This window comes from Leishmania braziliensis, assembly GCF_000002845.2.
Source record: "Leishmania braziliensis MHOM/BR/75/M2904 contig, possible fusion of chromosomes 20 and 34".
NCBI classification, from domain to species: Eukaryota; Euglenozoa; class Kinetoplastea; order Trypanosomatida; family Trypanosomatidae; genus Leishmania; species Leishmania braziliensis.
The window spans coordinates 305,001-330,873 of NC_017947.1; the positions used below are offsets into that span (position 1 = coordinate 305,001).

The 25,873-nt window shown below is 57.2% G+C and overlaps 9 protein-coding genes across 9 annotated transcripts in view; 6 read left to right on the top strand and 3 right to left on the bottom strand.

The window, feature by feature from the left end:
• Positions 1 to 47, top strand: part of LBRM_20_0730 (putative serine/threonine-protein phosphatase PP1) — a gene marked incomplete at both ends in the record, with an annotated part of 906 nt that extends 859 nt beyond the window's left edge. The window contains one exon of the mRNA XM_001564309.1: positions 1 to 47. This exon is cut by the window's left edge and continues 859 nt beyond it. Coding sequence (XP_001564359.1) covers positions 1 to 47 — 47 coding nt within the window.
• A 5,616-nt stretch (positions 48 to 5,663) lies between these two features.
• On the top strand, positions 5,664 to 6,041 carry LBRM_20_0740 (conserved hypothetical protein; the record flags this gene model as incomplete). The annotated part of the gene is made up of 1 exon (XM_001564310.1): positions 5,664 to 6,041. The coding sequence occupies one exon, from the start codon at positions 5,664 to 5,666 to the stop codon at positions 6,039 to 6,041; it is 378 nt and encodes a 125-aa protein (XP_001564360.1).
• Positions 6,042 to 6,865: 824 nt separating this feature from the next.
• LBRM_20_0750 (elongation factor 1-beta) lies at positions 6,866 to 7,486 on the top strand (the record flags this gene model as incomplete). The annotated part of the gene is made up of 1 exon (XM_001564311.1): positions 6,866 to 7,486. One exon carries the CDS (start codon positions 6,866 to 6,868, stop codon positions 7,484 to 7,486), a length of 621 nt encoding a protein of 206 aa, XP_001564361.1.
• Positions 7,487 to 9,844: 2,358 nt separating this feature from the next.
• Positions 9,845 to 10,078, top strand: LBRM_20_0760 (putative 25 Kd elongation factor 1-beta; the record flags this gene model as incomplete). The annotated part of the gene is made up of 1 exon (XM_001564312.1): positions 9,845 to 10,078. One exon carries the CDS (start codon positions 9,845 to 9,847, stop codon positions 10,076 to 10,078), a length of 234 nt encoding a protein of 77 aa, XP_001564362.1.
• Positions 10,079 to 12,985: 2,907 nt separating this feature from the next.
• Positions 12,986 to 13,915, top strand: LBRM_20_0770 (elongation factor 1-beta; the record flags this gene model as incomplete). Its single annotated transcript, XM_001564313.1, has 1 exon — positions 12,986 to 13,915. One exon carries the CDS (start codon positions 12,986 to 12,988, stop codon positions 13,913 to 13,915), a length of 930 nt encoding a protein of 309 aa, XP_001564363.1.
• Positions 13,916 to 16,528: 2,613 nt separating this feature from the next.
• LBRM_20_0780 (putative amastin-like surface protein) lies at positions 16,529 to 17,164 on the bottom strand (the record flags this gene model as incomplete). The annotated part of the gene is made up of 1 exon (XM_001564314.1): positions 16,529 to 17,164. One exon carries the CDS (start codon positions 17,162 to 17,164, stop codon positions 16,529 to 16,531), a length of 636 nt encoding a protein of 211 aa, XP_001564364.1.
• Positions 17,165 to 18,403: 1,239 nt separating this feature from the next.
• LBRM_20_0790 (putative amastin-like surface protein) lies at positions 18,404 to 19,072 on the bottom strand (the record flags this gene model as incomplete). The annotated part of the gene is made up of 1 exon (XM_001564315.1): positions 18,404 to 19,072. One exon carries the CDS (start codon positions 19,070 to 19,072, stop codon positions 18,404 to 18,406), a length of 669 nt encoding a protein of 222 aa, XP_001564365.1.
• A 2,042-nt stretch (positions 19,073 to 21,114) lies between these two features.
• Positions 21,115 to 21,810, bottom strand: LBRM_20_0800 (putative amastin-like surface protein; the record flags this gene model as incomplete). The annotated part of the gene is made up of 1 exon (XM_001564316.1): positions 21,115 to 21,810. The coding sequence occupies one exon, from the start codon at positions 21,808 to 21,810 to the stop codon at positions 21,115 to 21,117; it is 696 nt and encodes a 231-aa protein (XP_001564366.1).
• Positions 21,811 to 23,652: 1,842 nt separating this feature from the next.
• Positions 23,653 to 24,375, top strand: eEF1B beta 2 (putative translation elongation factor 1-beta; the record flags this gene model as incomplete). The annotated part of the gene is made up of 1 exon (XM_001564317.1): positions 23,653 to 24,375. One exon carries the CDS (start codon positions 23,653 to 23,655, stop codon positions 24,373 to 24,375), a length of 723 nt encoding a protein of 240 aa, XP_001564367.1.
• Positions 24,376 to 25,873: the final 1,498 nt, after the last annotated feature.

The window sequence follows — 25,873 nt, forward strand, 5'->3', positions numbered from 1 at the left end:
ACGACAAGCTGCAGTGCTCCTTCCTGATCATTCCGGCGAGCAGGTAAGACGGTGTCGACGGGGAGAGAAGCAGTTAAGTGCGACGATCTCGTTTTCTAATTATGCTGTTGAATGCAGGAGAGAAGAGTGGACAAGGCAGCTCACAGCCCTAAAGGCCCTAGACGTATCTCCTCAGCTTTTTTGCAGCGCTGGTTCTTTTTTTTTTTTAGAGGATTCAGAGGCACGGGGCGTTTCGACGGTGCTTCAAGTAGTCCCCTCCTACTTCCCCATAAATATCTCTTTACTGCTTCCCTGTGCTTTGCGCCATTTCGCTGGCCTCCTACTCCTCTTCCCGTGGATAACTTCCTGAAGTCGTGTTTTTATTTTTTTTTTTCCCCTTGTAGTTCAGCTGGGAGTCGTGTATTCGCCGCAGAGGCCCTTTGGTGGTGTGTGGAATGGATGACGCACACAATGAATCACAATGTAAAAGTGCGTAACTCCACCCCCTGCGTTTTTCTTTCTCGTTGAACTCCCTCTCTCTCTCTGGTGTTCTTCCTGCTTTTTCTTTTGCGGTTTTATGTCTTGTAGGCTCCTGTGTACGTCTCTCTCTCTCTCTCTATATATATGTGCATCTCTGTGCATGTCCCTACTCGCGCGTGTGCGTTGTTGACATTGTCGTTGCATCTCTGTTATCCCTCTTTCTGCATTTTCTCTGCCGGAGTCCCACGGCCATTCCCCCATTCTCTTCCCCACTTTGTTGGGAATTAGTGACACGAGCCGCAGAGGTGGAGGGTGGATCTACGGGCTTTCGGGATGAATATCGGTGATGCAGAGGACACGACTGCAGTCATGAACCGCTTCCGTAGTCTGCGACACAAAAATGGCCGTTGACTGATGCACCCAGCCACCTGTCCCCGCCTTGACTTTATGCGCCCGAAAAAACGTAATGATGTATAGTAGCCTTCTTCTGCGGTGAGTGTATGAGGCGCGTCTACCGTGTTCCTGTAGGGGGTGCTCGTTGCGGCAGCGGTGAATGGCCAAGAGCTCTTGGCTATTCTCTTGCCTTTCTGGTTTTCTTTTTTTCTTCTTGAAGAGGAAAACCACCTAAGCTATTTCTGCTTTTCTTTCGTTCAAACCACCCCTCCCTCCCTTTCTCTTCTTCTTTCCTTTCGTGTACGGATAGATGTACATTATTGTATGCATCTGTATGTGTGTGTATGTGTGTCATGCTCAGGTCCGCTCCGCACATTCTCTTTGACCCTTCTCCCTTCCTCCCAGTAGCCCCCCCTCCCCGCATCTCCCTGCCTCAGAGTCTCCGTTGTTCTTGCCTCTTTTCTCGACTTTCTCTCTCTAATGTGAATGTGGTCCCTATTTTCTTTGCTCTTGTTGAGTTCATGGGTGTTCGTTGTTTTAGCATTCCCTGTTTCTCCTCACCCTTTCAATGGCTCTCTGGGTGATCGCACATCCTGTGCGGCCCCTTTCACCTCCAACGAAATCAGCTCCCTTCTTGTCCTCCCCCTCTTCATTGTGTATGTGTCTGTGCGCGCGTTTTCTAGTTTCAAGGAAGTCATTTCTACCTTAGTGAGAACCTCTCTATCTGGGCGTGTATATATGTATATATATATATATATATATTAGATTGATATACATATCCCTCTGTGTCTGGCTGTACATAGGGGAGGGGGTCTGCGGGTGTGCTTTGGTGCACTTCTTTATATTTTTATTGGTTTGTTTGTTTTTCTTTGTACATTTGCTGCTCTCTCTCTCTCTCTTTCTTTGCATGTTCTTCACATCACGATGTTTTTAAGTTTCCGTTTTGCTTTCTCTGTTCTTTTCAGGCTTCGCTCCTTTTTTTTGTTTCGTTGTTTTCTTGTATGCGGCAGCGACTCGAGAACGAAGAAAAAAAATTTGACCCCCCCCCCCATACCCACACCCACACCCACAAACACAAACACAAACAGAGGGACAACCAAATAGCGCTTGTTGATAGGCCCACTCCCTCTTTCTTTCCCTCACTCCTCTTCCTTCCGATAGCGCCCGCGTAAAAAATTTTTTTTTGCGTGCATGTGTGTTTGTGCTCTGATTCTGTCTGCTCTTTTTATTCGGTCAGTGGCGCCCCTCTGATGGCGGAGGGACACCTCGGTGCGCGGCATCCCCAGGGCGCCGCACTCTCACCTTGTGCGGAAGCCAGGCAGCCCCCCTCCCCTCCCCTCCCCGTCCCCCTGCCAGTGCCAGTGCCACCTCTGGTGGTGACTGGGCCAAGCGCCTACGCCGTGGGGAGGCTGGAGCGATGTATCGCTGCTGATGCTGGCAGACTGGTGGTGTTGGGCGCTGCGTGGGAGCGACCCGCGACAGTGAAGAGGGTTGTGCCACCTACCCGATGGGGAGATGGCGTCGCCATGGCTCAAGTGCACCCCACCCGGCCCTGGCTGCCCACTGGTGTGTGGCGCCTGAGCCGCCCCTGCGGTTGCACTGGGGGGCGAGCTGCGGATCGTGTAGGTGGGGCTTGAGGCAGGGACGGTGCTGGGATGACTGGGTCGGCGCGCTGCTGTGGCGCGTGCCTGCGGCTGCCTTGCGCGCCGCGATGGGCGTGTGGCGGACCGGGGGTGGCGTGGCGTTCGAGTCCTGCTCAATGGCATGGGAGGGACACGTTGAGAAATGAGGAAAACACATGTTATCTCGCACTTCCCCTCTCTTTCTTTGTGTGCTTATTTATTCCATCTAGCTGTGCTGCTTTGCATTAGCTGGGGCATGGTGATGAGTGCGTGTGAGGAGGTATCGGCTAGGGGTGTCGCTAACGGCGGAATGGATGGGAGAGGCGAAGCAGAGCTGCAGGCGGAAAGGGTGATACACTCAGGCGGTGAAACGCTTTTGTGATTTTGAGGTATGAAAGAGGAAAGGAGGCGCAAGCTCATGTCGAAGGGATGCCTTTTCTCTTTTTCCCCCTCAAAGAGGAAAAAGCAAAATCGAAAATAGACATGAAGAGAGAAGATGATGCGTGGGCAATATGCGCGTGCTCGTCGTTTCCGTGTTGAGGCGTGTGCTTCCTCATCGTTTGATGCCTTTCCCTTCCGTCTGCACCATTCTTATCTTTTTTTTTTTGTTCTCTCTTCCCTCCTTCACGTGGTACTGTTGCGGCATCGCTTGTTTGTTCCCGTCACGACCTCTTTTTTTCTGTGGGAGTTTTGTGTGTATTATACGTGGGCTGCTGTATTGTGTTGTTTTGGCCTTCTCATTTCTATCCCACAGTTGTACCACGTCTGTTTCCCTCAGCACTCTTGCTCTTCATGAAGGTTCCTCCGTTCTCTTCGTCGCGTGTGGGGGGGGGGGGAGCGTTTGTCTGGCGCTCAGTGTTTCCCTCGTGCGCTCTTCTCGCTGATGTACACTAGTGTGTGCAATGTGTGTTTGTGTAGCTGTTGGTCATGCGCACGCGTGGCTTGGAGCGAGGGGGCGCAGTCTTGTTAGGGAACACTGTTTGAAGGAATAAATCGAGAGTGAGTGAGAAGCGGCAGGGACGCACCAAAGTCCCAGGAGGAGGAGTGCAGAGCATCCGTGAGCTCGAGGGAGGGGACAAAAAAAGCAGAAAGCAGAGCTGACTCTTTCATTCTTGTGGCGAGCGCTTCTTGTGGATCGAAGTGGAGGTCAATTCACGACCACAAAAAGATGGAGGGATCACTCCCGCGAAAAGACGCCCGTTTGCTGGCATCACTCATTTTGGAACACCCTGAGACATGCGTACACACACACACGCACACCCACACAGGCACGAGCATTCATATCTACCTAGCTACATCCAAGCACTTGGGCGTGGATCAACAACTCCTACATATCGCTTGCACTCCACTTCCGAGTTGGCTGAGGAACCCCCCCCCCCCCCCAAAGCACCCATGAGTTCACACAGACAAGTTTGTGCGTTTTGCGTATTCGTTCTCTCGTGCCTTGCCCTTTCCATCTTTCATTTCTTTTTTTTTCCCCTTTTCTTTAGCGAAAGCTCTCGTTTGTTTTCTCAAGACGTTTAGCTATATGTACACTTTCCTGCTCGTTGACATTTTTGGATGTTTTTCTTCTTTTTTTTCCTTTGGTTTGGGTCTCGTCTTCTACGTCGCTTTCTTTATTCTCCTCTCTTTGCTGCCGTTTCCATTTTACGCGCGTGTGGTGTGTCTGTGTGTTTTTTGTCTTCTGCCAGGTTGATGTTGTTCTTCCAGTGCTCAATGTGGGACACCTTTCCCTTCTCTTTTTCGTTTCGCGAAGTGTTTGCATAGATCACGTAATGCAGTTGCGAAAAGGAACGCAGCAGCCCTTTTCCCTCCTCCGCTGCCTTTCGCTGTTTCTCTTTCTTGCTCTTTCCGCATCTGCGAGTGTGTTCTCATGTATGTGCGTGCGTGTGTGTGCCCTTGGCGATAGAGGCGTTGTCGGTACATATATGTGTGTGTGTGTTTTGCCTCATAGTCGCATGGAATATACCACCTGCACTCATACATGCAGACACATGGACAAAGACACTCCTGGGTGCCAGAGGAACCTCAGCAGCGGAACAAGAGATCAAGGAAAAAGTGGAAAAATCAAAAGAGAACTCCTGTTTGCCTCTTGTCCATGTGTACGCTCATTTTTTACTTCTCTCACAGAGTCTCTCTTCTTCCCCTTTCACGCTCTTCCCCCCCCTCCCTCGTCTTGGGCGTGAGTGTCGCCGCTCGCTGAGTTGTTTTCCCTTTTCCTCTTGCCTTTTTTTTTCAAGTTACTCTCTTTCTTCCTCTCTTGTTCTTCCTTTTGTTTCTCTCCTGTCCAAAGTTGCTGATGGGCGGGCTTCTCCGTGTATGCCTGCGTTTTGGTTGTCTTCGTTTGCTCTTCTCATCTCCCTCTGGCATTATCTCTTTCATTATTTATTGCTCATTTTTCTTCCCTTCACCCCCTTGTTGGCCGCTTGCGGTGCGTCCGAGTGGCCGAGTTGCTCTAGGAGCGAGAAGACGAACATACACCCAGACCCAAAGGAACATGGGACTTTCAGGGTACTGAAGGATTATCAGCAGATATGTTGACGTGAATCCACAGTTTTCGATATGGTGACAGACAGACACACCCACGCACCTGACTGCAGCTGTTCTGCCGCCTCGCCCCTCCCATCTTCACTGCTTACCGCCCGTTCCTTCTAGGCGCTAGTCCTTCTCTCAAGAGTTGAGACACCTGGGGACTTGAGAGGAGGCAAGTTAAACAGGGAGTGGTTGTGATGTGGAGGTGAGGATGAATCTAGAAGGCTTCTCCTTTTTTTTTTCGGAAAAGAAGAGCCTGCTGCATTCTCTTCTCGTCCTACTCCCGCCGCAGCTCTGCAGTTTTGTATCGGTGAGTATTCTATCGCCGGGTATATGGCTATGCGTTGTTATCCCTTCATTTCTCGTCTTTATCTTCAGTCTCTCTTTGCCCAAGCCCATTTCACAAGCACACGCCCACCACACGTCTGTTTTCTCGGTCTCTTGTTATGGTCACTTGATGCTGCTTTTCTCCTCTCACGCCTCCCCGCTCCCACTACCGAGATACAGCTCAGGTGCCACCGTACTGTGCCAGCGCAGTACCCAGCACTACAAGGCAGGGCAGCGCTGCTATGCCGAGAAATGAAAAGGCAGTAGTTGAGCCCTACTCGAACAGTTTCTTTTTCCCTGCAGAACTCTGATCTTTGCTGGGCCACGCTAATGCCGGCTCAACCCACCGCTTCTTCCAGAAGCACCGCCTGGCAGAGATGCAGCACCACTCACAGGAGTAAGGAGCTCTCGATTGAGTGTGGCTTGCGCCTTCCGCTACCCGACACGGCGTCTGCCAGCGTGCTGTTGAAGGTGCTGAAGACTGACCCCTCCCTTACTGGAACTTTGAAGGAGGTTTACTGGTGGAGTGAGGACCCCTCTCAGCGAACCGTTGCAGTAACCATTCAGGCAGCCTCCAAGCGCGACCTGCGCTCTGCCATCGGCTCCCTCCTCGAGCAAGCTAAGCTTGTCGTGCGAACGCTCCGTGTGTACCCTCCCACCACGGCCGCTACCACTACCACCGCCGATACTGGAGCGAGCACACTGTGAGACGCGCAGCAGTGAGTCGCTTGTTCTGCTCCTTTTTCTATCTTCACCAAACCTCTTTCTCACCTCCTTGTCAGGGCGCTGCTGAGTGGACAAACGTGTGTATTGCCTGAACGCGGGATAGACTCGCCTCCACAGCCACCTGCCGGCTGCGGTGTGTCCAGCTTATCGCATGACTGTACCGGCTGCATATCCATCGGCAGATTCAACAAGAAGGAAAACATCACAAGCAACGCACAACACCCGAAGAAGTATATCGAAAGCCACCTTAACGATGTGGGGCTGTGCCTCAGCTGTGCTTTGACACTCCCCAGCCACTCTTTCAAGCGGCAGTGGCTGTGTGTCATTCTTAGCTCGCTGTCTTCCGCACGGGAGGTATGCACCCAGCTTGCAGTTGGAGCAGTGACTAAGACACGTTGCTGAGGAAGAAGATGGGCGACGCATTATTGAGCCGCTTAAAGTGTAAATAAGAATCCTCTTCGAGTTCTCGATGCTCTTTGTCTCCATTCATGCGCTTCCTTTCTCTTTCTCCACCCTCTCTTCTGCTGGGCCATCTCGCGGCTGCGCACTTCAAGAATGCATCCCCCACTCTCACCCTCCACCCACCTCGCTCACACGCCGTCCGTCTATCCTGCAGCTGGCGCAGTCGACACCCCCTAATCTGTGCTGCTCTCCTAGCTTTTTCTTCCCCCCTGACCACCCCCGCACCGCGCGCGCACCCCAGCATGTCTGTGAAGGACGTGAGCAAGAAGGCCGCCGAGCTGGAGGCGAGGCTGGGCGGCAAGCTGTTCCTGGGCGGCGCGAAGCCGACGGCGGAGGACGTGAGGATGCTCAACGACCTGCTCGGCGCGAACCACGCGAGCCTGTACCGGTGGGCGAAGAACATGGCGACGTACACGGAGGGCGAGCGCAAGGCGTGGGGCGCACCGGTGCGCACTGCTGCGCCGGAGCTGCGCATGCCCGCGCCTGCCGCGGCGGCGCCTGCTGCCGCTAAGAAGCCCGTGCCTGCCGCGGCGGAACCTGCTGCCGCTAAGAAGCCCGCGCCTGCGCCGAAGGCTGTTGCTCCTGCAGAGGACGACGACATCGACCTGTTCGGCGAGACGACGGAGGAGGAGCAGGCGGCGCTGGAGGCGAAGAGGGCGAAGGACGCGGAGAAGAAGAAGGCGAAGAAGGACGTGATTGCGAAGTCGTCCATCCTGTTCGACATCAAGGCGTGGGACGACACGGTGGACCTGGAGGCGCTCGCGCAGAAGCTGCACGCGATTCAGCGCGACGGCCTGGTGTGGGGTGACCACAAGCTGGCGCCCGTTGCGTTCGGCGTGAAGAAGCTGCAGCAGCTGGTCGTGATCGAGGATGACAAGGTGTCTGGCGACGACCTGGAGGAGATGATCATGGGCTTCGAGGACGAGGTGCAGTCGATTGATATCGTTGCCTGGAACAAGATCTGATGTGATTCGTCGAGGCGTGCATGTTGTGCCTCTTATATGCAGCAGCGTTTTTTTCTATCAAGGCGTGTTGGTGTGTCTTTCGTTTTGGGACCTTTGCGTTCTCGTGAACGTGAGAAAAGAGCTGGAGCGGGTAGTGTGTGGTGAAAGAGAGGCTCTAGCGAGCGTCATCGCGCACTCACTCAGTCGCACGAGCAGAGAGTCATACTTTCCATTCTTCCACTCCTTCTTATTCTAAGTTCACTCTTTCATCGGCCATGAAGTGAGGCGCTGGTTGAGGGAGAAGGGACAGTAAAGCAGCAGGGATCAATTGAGGAAAAAGGAGAACATAAGCACCAGCGCACACACGCATGCACACTCATACACTGAGCTACTGATGCTTGGCGCGTGCAGCAGGGAGGCGTGAGTGACAGAGTGTAAGGTGGTGGTGGGGAGGGAACGAAGAGGACCCAGAGAAAGGAGTGAGTGTCACACGTGGAAGGCACTGTTCTTGTTAGGCGTGCTAAGAGGAGGCAGGTCTTGGTTCAGGTAAGGTGTGCGTGTTGCTTCGTCTTCTCTCTCTCTGTCTCTGTCAATCGTCTTCGGATCTCTCTTCCTCTCTCTGCGTTCTTCTGTGTGCCGTGTGTTGTGTTGTGTGTTTTTTTCTTTCTTTCTACATTTTTATTCTCTGTCCCGCTGGGGGGGGGGGGGATGAGAAAGGAGGGCGTTTCTGGTCTCGCCTTCATGGGCCGTTTTGCTCTCCTCTGCCACAGTCTCCCCCCTCTGTCTCGCTCCCTCCCCCCTTTAATTCATGACCTTTTTCCGACCTTTCTTTTTAGTTAATCACCGCTGATTGGTGCGCCTTATTAATATCCCCCTCCCCCCTCCCCTCTCTCTCTACCTGAAGACGGAGAATAACAAGGCAAATACAGATCAGGTTATGCTGCCCTCGTGCATGCCACTCAAGTGATTGCCCTCGCCATGCCTATTCACGCAGTGCGTGGCATGAGGGTGCTTCAGGGACGTGCATCAATATGGCGAGGGCGCCGCAACGTTTGTGGGTACGCGCACGTGTGAGCAGGCAGATGGCCCCCCTTTTTTTCTTCGGGGTTGTGTGTCTTTTCCTTCTTTGTAAAGTCAAACAGTGAGGCGGCAGGCAAGCAGTGACAACAACAACGGAAGAAGAGGAAAGCAAAGACATGATCGGACGCAGTGGTTGTTGGCTTTCATCCTTTCACGTCTTCCTGCGAGTTTGTGGGCGTGTGCACGTGCAACTCGTACTTCACATAAAAGAGACCAGGATATGCACCGTCAGGCTAACGGCGCTCAAGCCCTCTTTCTGTCCGCGGCACAAACCTCTTAGTACCAATGTGATATGCCAAGGCAGCAATGGGGGCTGAAGTTCCTCGGGAATCCGAGGACGGATCGGCACCTACGCTCTGCACGGATTCGAAGTTTTTCTTCCCCTGACACTCAAGAGGAGCGTGCGCTGCTTCCTGTTTACCAGAGTGGTGGGGATGGCGGCGGTTTCTCTGTCCTGCCTCTTGCTCGAACTCAGTAGCTGAGGCAGCGAGACTACCGTTTCTTTCTCCTGCGCCAGGGGGTATGGGTGCACACTGTTTGTCTGTGCCTCTCTCCGCTTGCTTGCCCAGACGGTCGGCTTAGCTCGACCTGGGGATGAAGAGCGTGGGAAAAGCAAAGGACACAGTATATTTCGGGTGAGTACCACGCGGCGGTCTTGGACTGTGCCTGAGCGAGGCTTGCCATCCGACGTGCCCAGTCTATCACCCCTTCTCACTCCCCCATGCTGCAGTGGACTCAGGACCAGTTGCGCTTTTCTTCTCTGTCTGTCTGTCTCTCTCTCTCCTAAGTGCGCTTACCGATCATCTTCGTTGCCTTTTTCCCCTCTTTTTCTTTATTCTCTTTTTTTTCGTTTTTTTTTTTTTTTTTTTGTTGACTGTGTATGTTGGCGCGCCGCCCTGCTCACTCGCGTGAATCAAACAACACTCACGCAACGCACACACGCGTGACTTGCCGTGTTCCTCTTGGCTGTCCATCATGACGATCACATAAACTCTCCCCCCAACACACACCACATCCACATTTTTCGCCGTTATTCCGTACGTCTTTTCCATTCCTCCGTTGCGGCTGTTGTTCCGCTACTGTGCACACCACAATGACAATGTGGAGAAGGGTGAAAACAAGAAGGAAGGGAAGGGAAGGGAAGCGTTGAATCCAAAAGTGAAGGCGTTTCTGCATCACTACTCCTCCTCTTATTATTATTATTCCTTGCGCCGATTACGAAAGCCTTCGCCATTGAGGCATTCGCAGCGTGACTGGTGGTCCCCGTTTTTCACGCAGTTGGCCATTCTAAAGCCCATAATGCCCCCCACCAATGTGGCAGACATCAGGCAGGCGCGCGCCGCCGCGGAAGAGCTCAACACGACGTTGGATGGCCACCTCTTTCTAGGAGGTGCGAAGCCAACGAAGGAGGACGTGGATAAGTTCTACGAAATGTTCGGCGAGAACAACATCGCGTTTCATCGCTGGATTCGCAACATGGCTTCCTTCACAGAGTCGGAACGCAAATTGTGGGGCCCGCCGGAGACTCAGTAGTGTGGGGGATGACGGGAGAGACACACCTATTAGGCGGGGCGCTCGCGTGGCGTTCAACAGCAGCGCGTGCCTGGATACAGTATCTCAACTGATATAGATATATCTATATGTTCGCTTCCCTTGCCTGGGAGAGGGCTAAGGATAAGGGAGAGGAGGCCCCGTCATGGGTGAAATAGCTTTGACCAGTGTGGAATCGAGGCAGCTTACCGAGGCAAACGTTCCTAGATTTTCCTTCTCTCTGTCAGTGGCTAGTTACTGTCACATGCTTCTCTCTCCCTTGTTTTTCGCAAACTCGCCAGAGCTTCCTCCTGCCCCCTCCCCCTTCACTCTCTTTTTGACTCGGACCAGCTCGCTGCCCATTTATTGTGTCGTTCGCTCTCTCTCGCTCCCCCTCTAAGTCACTCGCGAAGCTTTTTTCCTTTCACGCTTGTCATCTTTAGTCCACAGCCACTTCTAAAGTCACCGCTGTGCTTCTCTTCCTTTTTTCTTTTGCATTGTGCAGAGTGGGTCGTGCCTGGTTTCCTCATCATCCGCTTCCCTCTCTCTTTTTCCCCTCCGTGTCTTCTGTGTGTGTATGTGTGTGTGTGTAGATGCCGGTGCGTCGGGTGTGGAAATACGTTATGAGGTTGGAACGCTTTTTTCCTCCGAGTCGGCGTATGCGTGTGTGTGTCTCGCATTTTTCCTAGCAGGATTTGCTTGCGAGTCTCATTAGAATAGGACAGCCGACCTGACAGAGTGACATCACTCGCTTCGCTGTCACTCTGCCTGCTCGCCCTGCGCGCGCGCGTGCTTCGTGCGGCGCCTGTACAGAGAACGAGAGAGACGGATGCTTTTCATCTAGGCGAAAGCACTCAGTTGCCTACCTGCTCATCACGATGGGGACAACAATATGGGCAGCAGACTCGACAAAATGATTGACTGGGAGCCCTCGTGTCGGGGCTTTTGCGCTGCACCGATCATACTAGCGACCTCTTTCGTTTTTTTTTTTTCGTTCCCCTCACTGTCCGCCTTGTGCCCGATATGCTACGCGAGATTTGCCGATCGCTCGAAGCTAACAGCACACACTATTTCACGCTATGATCTTGCATGCAGTGACCTGATTACGCACATCTCATTCGCCCTGCATGGGGCGCACCTGTGGAGCGTCTATGGCTGCCCCCCCCCCCCCCCCCATGTGTAACCCTTCAGGGCGACAAACCATGAACTTTTCGTGCGCAGGCACAACCTTATGCACGAGTCCCTTACCCTTGGCCCACCCCGTCCTTGTGAAAGGCGTGCGAATGCACACGGTGGCAAAGCTCCCCTGCCGTTATAAACTCATCGCCGTATCCCCACCCGGGCGCGCTGTCTAGACACGCATCCCTTGTCATCCATGGAAACGAAGGAGGCAGACAGCAAAGCCTCTCCTTCCAGACAACAGCGTCGTCCTGAGACAGGGCCCAGGACCCACTAGTGCGAGCACTGTGCACACGGGCTGTCAAGCATAGCTAGCATGCTGTGTTGGCATCCACGCAAGGCATCCAGGAGGCAAGAGCAGGGGCGACAGCTGAAACAGGCGCGCGGGGATGCAGAGTGATGAACCCTACCGTGCGTGCCTGCGAAGTCTGCTACAACTCCCACATCCTACCGAGTGGGCTGATAAGGCACAGGCCTCAGCTGCATTGACGAAAGCGATTCGGATTGAGCCATCGAGTCCTCCAGACTTTTATGCGAAGCGTCTCCAAGCCACAGTGTAGGATTCTGTGACCTGAGGCGATGGAGGGCGAAGCATGACGTACAGGCAGGGCGCAGGATCGCAGAGGGCCCTGACCTTGAGGCTGGCCGACCTCCTTGACTTCATCCGGTATGCACCTGGACCACCCCCTGCTCCCCGCACGACAGCCGCCACCGCTTCTACCCTCGAGCAGGAATGTAGACGAGGCCCGCGCGGATCAGGGCATGCAGTGCCCCCAGGGCCGTCTGGCGCCTACCGCGCGGCACGTGTGCGAGGAAGGGATGAAACAAGCTGAGAAGAGCCCGCTCGACACATAGGCGGATTCAACGGCAGACGGCTTGCCCTAGACGCCTGGAACTTAGCCGTGGTGGCGAAGAGGTAAATGATCTACGGAAGGATGCGCAGATTTCCTGACAAGTCCGCTGTGGAATGACACGCTGAAAGAACACCTCTCTCTCTCTCCTCTTACCACGTGTGTGCTTGTCGGTGCTCTTGTCGCTCTTCTTGTGCTGTGCTGCTGCACCGTTGTAACGACGACAAAACGAAGCGACGAATTACTCCTGTGAGTATCCGTGGCGGCCAGTAGTTTGTACGTTACTAATGTGTGTGTGTGTGTGTATGTCTGTACAGTTACGAGCATCGTCAGTCGACAGAGATGGTGTTGGAGCTGAGCTGTACTGGATACCGTCGATGCCGTGGGCGGGGGGTCTTTAGTATTTTGGCTGTTGATGTTGCAGTTTACCTCTCTCTCTGTATGTGTCTATGCATGTGCATTCTTTCCTACCTCTCTTTTTCTGCCATTCGTTCTGGACTGTGAGCTTTTCTCTCTGTGCCTGATTGTGTGCTTTTAAACGTGTCTGTGTCTTCTCACACGTATCCGCAAGGACTCGACAATCATGCAGGTCAGACCTCATCCTATACGACTGTGCAGCTACGCTAAGCGCATGACGGTTATGCCGGTAGTCGTGGCAGTGACTCAACCGTCTTAACCCTGGCAACGGCATCGGGGGGAGAAAAAAAAAAGAAAAGCAGAGACAGCCACGGCGTCGGCGCTGAAACTTCTCAACCTGGCTCTTTCTTTCACAGGTCAAACTAGTCGTTTATGAGTACACTGCACCAGCATTTATTTACTGGCAACAGGTGCAGGTGTGCAGCCGGTTGTCATGTTTGTGCAGTAGCAACACTACAATTCTATGAGTTCTCGATGCTCTTTGTCTCCATTCATGCGCTTCCTTTCTCTTTCTCCACCCTCTCTTCTGCTGGGCCATCTCGCGGCTGCGCACTTCAAGAATGCATCCCCCACTCTCACCCTCCACCCACCTCGCTCACACGCCGTCCGTCTATCCTGCAGCTGGCGCAGTCGACACCCCCTAATCTGTGCTGCTCTCCTAGCTTTTTCTTCCCCCCTGACCACCCCCGCACCGCGCGCGCACCCCAGCATGTCTGTGAAGGACGTGAGCAAGAAGGCCGCCGAGCTGGAGGCGAGGCTGGGCGGCAAGCTGTTCCTGGGCGGCGCGAAGCCGACGGCGGAGGACGTGAGGATGCTCAACGACCTGCTCGGCGCGAACCACGCGAGCCTGTACCGGTGGGCGAAGAACATGGCGACGTACACGGAGGGCGAGCGCAAGGCGTGGGGCGCACCGGTGCGCACTGCTGCGCCGGAGCTGCGCATGCCCGCGCCTGCCGCGGCGGCGCCTGCTGCCGCTAAGAAGCCCGCGCCTGCGCCGAAGGCTGTTGCTCCTGCAGAGGACGACGACATCGACCTGTTCGGCGAGACGACGGAGGAGGAGCAGGCGGCGCTGGAGGCGAAGAGGGCGAAGGACGCGGAGAAGAAGAAGGCGAAGAAGGACGTGATTGCGAAGTCGTCCATCCTGTTCGACATCAAGGCGTGGGACGACACGGTGGACCTGGAGGCGCTCGCGCAGAAGCTGCACGCGATTCAGCGCGACGGCCTGGTGTGGGGTGACCACAAGCTGGCGCCCGTTGCGTTCGGCGTGAAGAAGCTGCAGCAGCTGGTCGTGATCGAGGATGACAAGGTGTCTGGCGACGACCTGGAGGAGATGATCATGGGCTTCAAGGACGAGGTGCAGTCGATTGATATCGTTGCCTGGAACAAGATCTGATGTGATTCTTAAATGGAGGATTCGATACTCTGTGAGAATTGTAAAATGAAGAATAGATGGTGGAGTTAGTAAAACAATTATTGTGAAGCAGCAGTTGATATAGACATTAGCTAAACAAGAGATAAGGATATGAGTTAATGGAGAGATAAGACGAAGAATAGAATAATCTGAAGATTAATTAAGTAGAAAAAAGTTTTATAAATTAGATAATCTAATAAATAAATAATGAATTTATTATAAAAATGAAATAATAGGAGAGAATAAGGAAGATATTAAAATAATCAGTAAGATGTCAAATAGGAGAGCTAAAATATACTAAAATAGGAAAATCTCCTGTAAATTATCATACATCCTATAAGATAATTCCAATACGCACGAAAGATAGTTCTAGTAACAATGAAGATAAGTAAACCCAATAATGTATAAAACATTGAGGAACCTGTAGGGAAATCGATTCAAAAACTATGGTGGTCGTTGGGAGAACTGTCAGACAAACACAATTACTTGGAAGAGTGGGAGCTAGTCGGTAAGAAACAAGCTGCAGCGTACAAGTACGACAGCACGAATGCAGACCGGTCAGGTGGAGAACGGAGCGCGCTTAACTACACCTCGTCAGAGCAAGACTCGCCACACCCTCCATCACCCCCCGCCCCTCCATCGCTGCAAGGCGGAGCCCCGCGCCCACTTCTCAAACGAGCAGCAGCATGCGCGCACGCATGCAGGGGGGAGACGGAGGAGCGGGGCGCTAGCAGGAGGGGCACACACGAGAGGCGCGAGAGGGGGAACGCAGAGACTGTCTTATGGGCCGATGAGGGAAAGGAGAGGGAAGAGGGGAGATAAACCTAAGCAAAAGACAGAGAGCACAAACAAATCAGAAAAGTATATCCGATAAGAAGAGAGGGGCGGGAGCAAGGGGCGGGAGAGCGGCACCACACGCCGCGCTCGTCCTCCGCCGCCGAGCACACGCCCTTACTCACACGCACAGGCAAAAGACAGGGGGAGGGGAGAGACAGCAAAGAAGAGCCCAGAGATATACCGAGCACAGGGCAGTGAAATCAATGGAGTCAAGCAAGAAGAATCAACAAAAACAAAGACGTCGCCGTCCTGCGGCTGCGCGTGCGGGCGTGCCCTGGCGGCCCCGCTTCCTGCCCGGCGACGTGCGCCTGTCAGCACCGGGAAGTCGTGTGCGGGTGTCTGCGTCTACCTCCGGGCCGCCGCTCACCACCACCATGCGCCCACGAGAGGCACCCGTCCGACAGGCGCGACGGCGCTGCCAGGCAGCGCACACGCGCACGCACACCACACAGCCCCGCCACGGACCGCAGCAAGGAGCTCGGCGCTCCCCACTCCTTCCCCTGGGGAAGAGCGGTGGCAGTGGCCGCCGCAACGTTCATTATCGAAAGGCGAGTCAAGGCACGCAAGCAACAGTGAGAGACGAGACACGCACAGGAAGACACTGTGCCGCGCACAGAAAAGATGCCGGAGGAGGGGAGAGCCGCACGCGCGCACACGCCCTCCTCTCCGGCAGAGGCGGAAGGCAGCCACCGCAGAGGGGGACACAGCGCGAGACACGCGGCCCTCGCCAGTGAACACTCCCCTCCTCCGTTCTACTTGGACCATGAAGCGCGCGGCACGCCCTGCTCCACGCGGGCAGCGTCCACATTCCTGCTCGAGGGCGGAAGCGGTGGCCGCTGCCGCGCGGACAGCAGAGAGGCAGCATGGGTGCATGCCGGAGGTGCTGCAGGCAGCTGGCCAGCTGCAGGCCCGGGCTCTGTGAGGCCCTGCGCCATGCGTCGCCCTCCGGCGCGGCACCCTATGCTGCGGTCACTCGCCACTCCGGAGTCCGGGGCATTCAGTGGGGCCATCAGGCAATGCAACTAGGGCAACGAAAAAGGCGCGAGCAGCGCAGGAGAGGCAAAGCCGGAGAAGGACGCAGCGAGGGAGCCCCGCCTCTCTCTCCCCGCGTCACCGGAGCCCGCTCCCGCCCACAGAGAGTGCCTAGAGCACAGGGGGACTCGCAGAAGGGCGCCACAGAGGCGGGGCAGCGGCCAGAAGGCAGCGAAGCGCTGCGGACGCGAGCAGGGCCTGCCATGCAGACAAAGCAGACACGCAAGGGCTAGGCGAGAACGCACAAACGCATGAAGAGAGACGCCTAGAACGGAAGGCAGGGGAGCACGGGAGAAGCCACGAAAACAGCACGCGTGCCTTTCTCCCGCCACGCGCTCGCACGCACCGCACCAGCGCGTTAGGGGGAGAGCAGCTCGAGAGGATGCGCGCACACCGAGGGCCGTGCAAAGAGGCGAAGGGAAAGACACGCGATGGCGGAGGCAGCGCCAGGGACCCCCGGCGATGCGGGATGGGGGCGGGGAGCGCCGCACACGGGCGCACAGGGGTGGGGGGAAACGACAGTGACGCCGGCAACAAGCAGGCACGAGCACCCATGGCGACTGCTCCCCTCAGTTGCCTCCGCGCGGCTTCAGCCGGCCCCGCCAAAGGGACGCGGTTTTGGGGGTGCAACGCCGCCGTCAGTGTCCCCCGCCACTTCCCTCCGCTCTACCCCTCTCCTTACATGTTCTGGAATTTTGGGCTGCTTCATCCGCCTTAATCTCTCGCCTAGAAGGGGAGTAGCAAGGAGACAATGTTGAGGAAATCTAGCAGCCATGCGAGCACGAAGAGAACAAAACCAGAACCATAAGTGTGGTAACGTTTCTCTTCAGGGCAGAAGGGTTCTTCATCTGTTCTGTACGTTACCACCATGGCCATCCAGACAAGGCACAGCGTGACAGCGCCCACAATGTTGAGCGTCACGCATATCCAGCGGAAGAAGGAGCAGCAGTACAGCATGATGAAGCCTAGGACAAACGCCGTGCCGTATACAAAAATGGAGATGATAGCGAGCACCTGAGCAAGACGGAAACGGTGGAGGCGGTCCGGGCAATCCTTCCACTGCTCAGCGGCAGAAAGACCGTATTCAACACTAAAGACCCCCGCTTTGAGTCCCCAGAGTGTAGTGACCACAGCGACATCGGAGTCCAATGGCTGATCTAGACGGAACATATCAATCGGCGTGCCAAACAACACGAAAAGGAAGGCAAAGAACTGCACAGTGAGGTAGACCAGAAGGCCAATTCGATCTTTCAACTTCGAGGAGCTCAAGCCGAAAAACGAGAAACAGTCATCTGCGGTGCCAATAACCGTAACGCTCGCCTTCTCAGGCTTTTCAGCCTTGTCCACAAAGACGCTTGACATTAGAAAAAAGAAATGATGCAGGGGGCGAGGCTGCGAATCTGTGCGGACGAGGGGGGAGGCGGGGGGAATGAGTGAGCAGAAGAGAGCCAAGGCTTCGCAGAGTGATACCTGGCGTGCTGCTACGTGCGTGCGCGCGTTGTTGGCGCACGTATTGCGAAGGGGGAGGGGTGGGGGAGGCGCGCAGGGTGGAGGGGGGAGAAGAACAGAGAGAGACACAAACAGAGATGGGGAGAGCAGTGTGGCGACGAGCAAGCGAGAGTGCGAGGCATGCGCCGAGGGAGTAGTGGGGACACCTGCAGGCACCCACGCAGTCCTAGAGGAGAGGGCGCCGGCGGGTGCGCAACACGCCGCACCGGCAGCGAAAGGACGCAAGAGAGGAGACCGGGCGGGTAGAGGGCGGAGGGCGCGGCGTGCCACCTGCCCAGGCAAGCCACGCCACCCCCTCCTCGCCCCCCGCCCCTCCATCGCTGCAAGGCGGAGCCCCGCGCCCACTTCTCAAACGAGCAGCAGCATGCGCGCACGCATGCAGGGGGGAGACGGAGGAGCGGGGCGCTAGCAGGAGGGGCACACACGAGAGGCGCGAGAGGGGGAACGCAGAGACTGTCTTATGGGCCGATGAGGGAAAGGAGAGGGAAGAGGGGAGAACGTCGCACGAAAGGCGCGAGCAGCGCAGGAGAGGCAAAGCCGGAGAAGGACGCAGCGAGGGAGCCCGGCCTCTCTCTCCCCGCGTCACCGGAGCCCGCTCCCGCCCACAGAGAGTGCCTAGAGCACAGGGGGACTCGCAGAAGGGCGCCACAGAGGCGGGGCAGCGGCCAGAAGGCAGCGAAGCGCTGCGGACGCGAGCAGGGCCTGCCATGCAGACAAAGCAGACACGCAAGGGCTAGGCGAGAACGCACAAACGCATGAAGAGAGACGCCTAGAACGGAAGGCAGGGGAGCACGGGAGAAGCCACGAAAACAGCACGCGTGCCTTTCTCCCGCCACGCACTCGCACGCACCGCACCAGCGCGTTAGGGGGAGAGCAGCTCGAGAGGATGCGCGCACACCGAGGGCCGTGCAAAGAGGCGAAGGGAAAGACACGCGGTGGCGGAGGCAGCGCCAGGGACCCCCGGCGATGCGGGATGGGGGCGGGGAGCACGCTTGCGCAGCCCTTTAAACAATCACAGAGGATGGCTACAAGCAGGCACGTCGTGTTAGGGGGTGCACGGTAACAAGCCTATCACTTTTCCCACCTCTATGACTAATCCTCGGGAAGAGTGTTTTGCTTGTAGACACTGTTCGAGCTTCCCCTCAAGCTTTCGTTCAACAACTCCCCTGAGTACACTCCCACATATTCCTTGCATTCCTCTTCTCTCTGTTCATCCTCAGGCCCCGCTGCAATGGTGAGGGGGAGCACCAGGAAGACAATGTTGAGGAGATCGAGAACCCACGCCAGGAGTAAGAGAACAAAACCGGCACCGTAGGTGGAAAAAACGCCCTCCTGCCAACAGTCAGGTCCTTCATATGTGTTGTATGTCACCGCTACGGCCGCCCAGACAATGCACACGGTGAGAGCGCCAACACTGTTGAGCGCCACGCAGACCACGCGGAGCCAATGGCAGCAGTACAGCATGATGAAGCCCAAGACGGCAGCCGCGGCATAGATGAGGATAGAAATCACAGCGCACGCCTGAGCAAGAAGAAAGCGGTTCAGGCGAGCCGGACATCGTCTCCACAAGATGTATGTCGGTATGACGTTGGTGGTGTTGAGTGAACCCTTCTTGACGCCCCATAACGTTGTGACAGTGGTGTTGGGGGTGACATACCGCCGTCTAAACCGATACATGTCAATCGGCGTAGCCACCAGCACCAACAAGAACGCCATAGCCTGTAGAATAGCGTAGGCTACAAAGCACCCCCTCCACTTCATCTTGGCAAGCACACAACAGACTGTCAGAGTAAAGCGGGAGGTGGCGCGGAAAGAATGACGAGGGGGCGAGACTGCGAAGCTGTGCGGACGAGGGGGGAGGCGGGGGGAATGAGTGAGCAGAAGAGAGCCAAGGCTTCGCAGAGTGATACCTGGCGTGCTGCTACGTGCGTGCGCGCGTTGTTGGCGCACGTATTGCGAAGGGGGAGGGGTGGGGGAGGCGCGCAGGGTGGAGGGGGGAGAAGAACAGAGAGAGACACAAACAGAGATGGGGAGAACAGTGTGGCGACGAGCAAGCGAGAGTGCGAGGCATGCGCCGAGGGAGTAGTGGGGACACCTGCAGGCACCCACGCAGTCCTAGAGGAGAGGGCGCCGGTGGGTGCGCAACACGCCGCACCGGCAGCGAAAGGACGCAAGAGAGGAGACCGGGCGGGTAGAGGGCGGAGGGCGCGGCGTGCCACCTGCCCAGGCAAGCCACGCCACTACCTCCTCCACGCCTCACTCGCACGCAACGCTGCGGTGGGCACGCGCACGGCATCCACACGCGTGAGAGAGGTAGAGAGACTCACGGCGAGGAAGCGAGGGCGGGTGCGCAGTCATACCGGCACCGCCCCCTTCTCGCCAACCCGCACCTCCATCGCTGCAAGGTGGAGCCCGTAGCCGACTTCCCAAACGAGCACCAGCACGCGTGCCTGTACACGCGCAGCGGCAGGACCACGGCGCAGCACTGCCATGACACACACGCACGCAGGGGGGAGACGGAGGAGCCGGGCGCTAGCAGGAGGGGCACACGCGAGAAGCGCGAGAGAGGGAACGCAGACTATGTCCTATCAGCTAATTCTATATAGGCGAGAGGAGGGACAAACAAAGCGAAACAGAGAGCACAAACAAATCAGTAAAGAACGCAGGCAGTAATATGATAGAGAGGTGAAGGGCGGGAGCAAGGGGCGGAAGAGCGGCACCACACGCCGCGCTCGTCCTCCGCCGCCGAGCACACGCCCTCACTCACACGCATGAAATAGAGGGGGAGGGGTGGTGTAGACGGTAGCGAAAAGAGCACAGAGAGAGAGAGAGAAAAGAAAAACAAAAAGGACAAACAAAGAGAGAAAGACAAAGGCGCCGCCGTCCTGCGGCTGTGCGTGCGGGCGTGCCCTGGCGGCCCCGCTTCCCACCCAACGACGTGCGCCTGTCAGCACCGGGAAGTCGTGTGCGGGTGTCTGCGTCTACCTCCGGGCCGCCGCTCACCACCACCATGCGCCCACGAGAGGCACCCGTCCGACAGGCGCGACGGCGCTGCCAGGCAGCGCACACGCGCACGCACACCACACAGCCCCGCCACGGACAGCAGCAGGGGGGCAGCATGGGTGCATGCCGGAGGTGCTGCAGGCAGCTGGCCAGCTGCAGGCCCGGGCTCTGTGAGGCCCTGCGCCATGCGTCGCCCTCCGGCGCGGCACCCTATGCTGCGGTCACTCGCCACTCCGGAGTCCGGGGCATTCAGTGGGGCCATCAGGCAATGCAACTAGGGCAACGAAAAAGGCGCGAGCAGCGCAGGAGAGGCAAAGCCGGAGAAGGACGCAGCGAGGGAGCCCGGCCTCTCTCTCCCCGCGTCACCGGAGCCCGCTCCCGCCCACAGAGAGTGCCTAGAGCACAGGGGGACTCGCAGAAGGGCGCCACAGAGGCGGGGCAGCGGCCAGAAGGCAGCGAAGCGCTGCGGACGCAAGCAGGGCCTGCCATGCAGACAAAGCAGACACGCAAGGGCTAGGCGAGAACGCACAAACGCATGAAGAGAGACGCCTAGAACGGAAGGCAGGGGAGCACGGGAGAAGCCACGAAAACAGCACGCGTGCCTTTCTCCCGCCACGCGCTCGCACGCACCGCACCAGCGCGTTAGGGGTGGGGGGAAGCGACAGTGACGCCGGCAACAAGCAGGCACGAGCACCCATGGCGACCCCTCCCCTCAGTTGCACCCGCGCGGCGTCAGCCGGCTCCGCCAAGGGGGCGCTGTGTTGGGGGTGCCCGCTAGCAAGCCTACCCCATCCCCAGCTCTACACGCCCTCTGAAAAATCGTTTTGCCTCGACCCTTCCATCGAATTCTTTTTCGAGTTACCATTCGAAGATTCATCCTCTTTATTGGAGTCTCTATTCGAGCTGCCACCAGCACCTCCTGCTGCAATGGAAACTGGAAGAAGCAGGACGGCGATGTTGAGGAGATCGAGGACCCACGCCACCAGTAAGAGAACAAATCCGGCACCGTAGGTGGAGAAAACACTCTCTTTCCAGCAAAACTCGTTATCTTCTACGTGGTAGGTCACCGCTACGGCCGCCCAGACAACGCACAACGTGACAGCGCCCACAATGTTGAGCGCCACACATACCATGCGGAAGAAGGAGCAGCAGTACAGCATGATGAAGCCCAAGGCGGCCGCCGCGCCGTACACGAAGATGGAGAGAACAGCGCACGCCTGGGCAAGGCGGAAACGGTCGCGACGTGGAATGCACCTCCTCCACAAGAAGTCGGATGATATGGTGTTAGTGGTGTTTAAGACACCCAACTTCACGCCCCATAGGGTCACAACCGTGGTGTTGGGGGTGATGTACTGCGGTCTAAACCGATACATGTCGATCGGCGTAGCCACCAACACCAACAAGAACGCGATAAACTGAACGATCGCGTAGATAAGAATGGGAACATTCCACTTCACCTTCGCAAGCACACAACGGACTGTTGAGGCGAAACTCATGGTGGGCGGCAGGAAGAGTGACGCGGGGTGAGGCGGGGGGAATGAGTGATCGAAAGAGAGTCGAGTGTTTGCGGAGGAATCAATCGGCTGCTGCTGCGTGTGCGCGCGCGTTGTTGGCGTTGGCGCTCGTGTTGCAAAGGGGGAGGGGTGGGGGAGGCGCGCAGGGTGGAGGGGGGAGAAGAACAGAGAGAGACACAAACAGAGGTAGGAGAGTGCAGTGAGGCGCCGGGCAAGCGAGGGTGCGAGAAGTGCGCCGGGGGAGTAGCGGGGCCACTTGCAGGCACTCACACAGCCCTGGAGGAGAGGGCGGAGGGCACGGCGTGCCACCTGCCCGGCAAGCCACGCCACTACCTCCTCCACGCCTCACTCGCACGCAACGCTGCGGTGGGCACGCGCACGGCATCCACACGCGTGAGAGAGGTAGAGAGACTCACGGCGAGGAAGCGAGGGCGAGTGCGCAGTCATGCCGGCACCGCCCCCTTCTCGCCAACCCGCACCTCCATCGCTGCAAGGTGGAGCCCGTAGCCGACTTCCCAAACGAGCACCAGCACGCGTGCCTGTACACGCGCAGCGGCAGGACCACGGCGCAGCACTGCCATGACACACACGCACGCAGGGGAGAGACGGAGGAGCCGGGCGCTAGCAGGAGGGGCACACGCGAGAAGCGCGAGAGAGGGAACGCAGACTATGTCCTATCGGCAGCTGGCCTAAAAGGGAGGAGGGAGAAGCCTAAGCGAAACAGAGAAGCAAACAAATCAGAAAAGTGCAGGTGGCAGCACTATGTAATAGAGGAGAGGGGTGGGAGCGAGGGGCAGGAGAGCGGCACCGCACGCCACGCTCGTCCTCCGCCGCTGTACACACGCCCTCACTCACACACAGGCAAAAGACAGGAGGAGGGGAGTAGAAAATAGAGCACAGAGAGAGAGAGAGAGCAAGAAGTGAAACCAAAAGAAGAAACAAAGGGAGCAACAAAGACAAAGGCGCCGCCGTCCTGCGGCTGCGCGTGCGGGCGTGCCCTGGCGGCCCCGCTTCCCACCCAACGACGTGCGCCTGTCAGCACCGGGAAGTCGTGTGCGGGTGTCTGCGTCTACCTCCGGGCCGCCGCTCACCACCACCATGCGCCCACGAGAGGCACCCGTCCGACAGGCGCGACGGCGCTGCCAGGCAGCGCACACGCGCACGCACACCACACAGCCCCGCCACGGACAGCAGCAGGGGGGCAGCATGGGTGCATGTCGGAGGTGCTGCAGGCAGCTGGCCAGCTGCAGGCCCGGGCTCTGTGAGGCCCTGCGCCATGCGTCGCCCTCCGGCGCGGCACCCTATGCTGCGGTCACTCGCCACTCCGGAGTCCGGGGCATTCAGAGGCAAAGAAGAGAGGCGAGGTTGAATATGGAGAGTTGCCAGCGTATCCAGCAGCAGACGGGGAGGAACACACGCACATACATTACATGCCGTGCGCGATTTCACGGAGGCCGGGCGGAAGACATTTGCCCCCCCCCCTCCCAACGTCACCTCGTCCATTCCCGCCCTGTTTTAAGACGAGCGAGTTAAACGGTGCCACTGCGGGCGATGCCGCCGCCTATCCCACCAAAGCAGCGCGGCTGGTTCGATGAATAAGGGCAGTAGAAAGGGGGGAGGGAGAAGGCAACTCGAATAAAGCGGGACTTACGCAACCGCCGCCCACACGAACGGCAGTTTAACGACGAGAGTGGTGAAAGCAAAAAACAGGCGAACAGAGGGGCCTCACGCACGAGCACAGGGCAACTACTCAAAACGCGAGGACAGCATCTCCTAGCTTTTTCTTCCCCCCTGACCACCCCCGCACCGCGCGCGCACCCCAGCATGTCTGTGAAGGACGTGAGCAAGAAGGCCGCCGAGCTGGAGGCGAGGCTGGGCGGCAAGCTGTTCCTGGGCGGCGCGAAGCCGACGGCGGAGGACGTGAGGATGCTCAACGACCTGCTCGGCGCGAACCACGCGAGCCTGTACCGGTGGGCGAAGAACATGGCGACGTACACGGAGGGCGAGCGCAAGGCGTGGGGCGCACCGGTGCGCACTGCTGCGCCGGAGCTGCGCATGCCCGCGCCTGCCGCGGCGGCGCCTGCTGCCGCTAAGAAGCCCGTGCCTGCCGCGGCGGAACCTGCTGCCGCTAAGAAGCCCGCGCCTGCGCCGAAGGCTGTTGCTCCTGCAGAGGACGACGACATCGACCTGTTCGGCGAGACGACGGAGGAGGAGCAGGCGGCGCTGGAGGCGAAGAGGGCGAAGGACGCGGAGAAGAAGAAGGCGAAGAAGGACGTGATTGCGAAGTCGTCCATCCTGTTCGACATCAAGGCGTGGGACGACACGGTGGACCTGGAGGCGCTCGCGCAGAAGCTGCACGCGATTCAGCGCGACGGCCTGGTGTGGGGTGACCACAAGCTGGCGCCCGTTGCGTTCGGCGTGAAGAAGCTGCAGCAGCTGGTCGTGATCGAGGATGACAAGGTGTCTGGCGACGACCTGGAGGAGATGATCATGGGCTTCAAGGACGAGGTGCAGTCGATTGATATCGTTGCCTGGAACAAGATCTGATGTGATTCTTAAATGGAGGATTCGATACTCTGTGACCGACGGAGAGCGAACGATCTTGGGCGTTGTCGAGCAAGACCCCCTCGTTGCGTTTGCGTAGCGTCGCTGTTGTTTCTTATGCGAGAGCCGCTCCAGTGGCGGACGGAGTGCTTCGCGCCTCACGGTGTGGTAGCGGCGTGCTTTTTGTTCTGTTTCTAGTTTGTCGGGAGAGAGCGATGCCGTTCCTTGTCGTTGTTGTGAGACCGACGTCGAGGGCAGTGCGCTCTCGTCGGCCTCACATTCCGCGTTGCGCGCTTCTGTTATTCTAATACAATTTTGTTGTTGTGTAAGGGAGGGCGTCTGTGCCAGGTGGGCGTTTTCCATTTCGTTGTGATGCACGTCGTCTGCGCTCTCGACGAGTCGCGTTCACCTGCCGTGGCTCCTTTGTTGTGTTTGGTGCTCACGACACGCCGCTTTCCGTTATACTGTCGTGCACAGGTGCCCCCCCCCCCCCCCCCCATTGCACTGAACCGAATGAGACGGCAAAGAAAAACAAAAAAGGGAAAAATACACGCGACAACAAAAATGAAGAAGGGGCGTGGAAGTCTGCGCGTGCGGCCGGGTATTGTGTATGTGTGGCGTGCGTGGCGGTGCGAGGGAGAGGCTGCGTTGCTTTCGGGCAGGTGTCGGTGGATTTACGCGGAAAGCTGTGGCAGCGCCTAGGCGCCTTCATCTTGTGCCCTTTTCTCTCCGCCCTGCTTCTTCGCCTTGCGTCCTCTCTCTGGCTACCACGCCTCGACTTACAAGAAACAACGCGGCACGCTCTAATCACCAATGGGCTCACACACACACACACACACACACTGGGCAAGAAGGTAAGCGCTCTTCCGAAAGACAGCGGCAACACATACCAAGCAAGCATAATGTTGTTCTTTCTGAGAAAAGCGAAAAGAGAAAACAGTGAAGAGCAGTGGCCCTTGAGAAGAAGGTGCGAATGCGGGAGGGACATACGTTAATCTGTGGGCGAACTGGAGAGCGAAAGAGGCGGAGCGCAGTACACAGCGGGGTAGAAAGCGGAGCTAGTCGTGAGAGGAATTCGCCCGTGTGCTCATGCCCAGTTGAAACTTGTCGTCAGACGGCGAAGAAAGGGACAATAAACAACACGGAATCAACGTAGTGTGTGCGTCTCTGTATGTGTGTGTGTGTGTGTGTGATGAGGTGTGCGTATGCGCGTTGGACTGGAGTATACAGGCGTCCTGTACTTGTCGGTTCCGCCCCCCTCTCTCTCTCACCCAGGCACTCACACGAACACCCCCCTCCTCCACACACACACACCCACACACGCGCTGTTTCATGTTAACCCTCTTTCTGTTGTTTTACTGCACTGTTTCTTTTCTGAGTCGGACGTGCACTCACTCGTGCTGTGCTTGTGCCTATGCCCGGCCTCCTTTCGCTTTCCTCCCTCGATGGCCCCAAGTCCCCCTTGTCCCTTTCTTTGGGGGGGGGGGGAGTTGCATGTGCG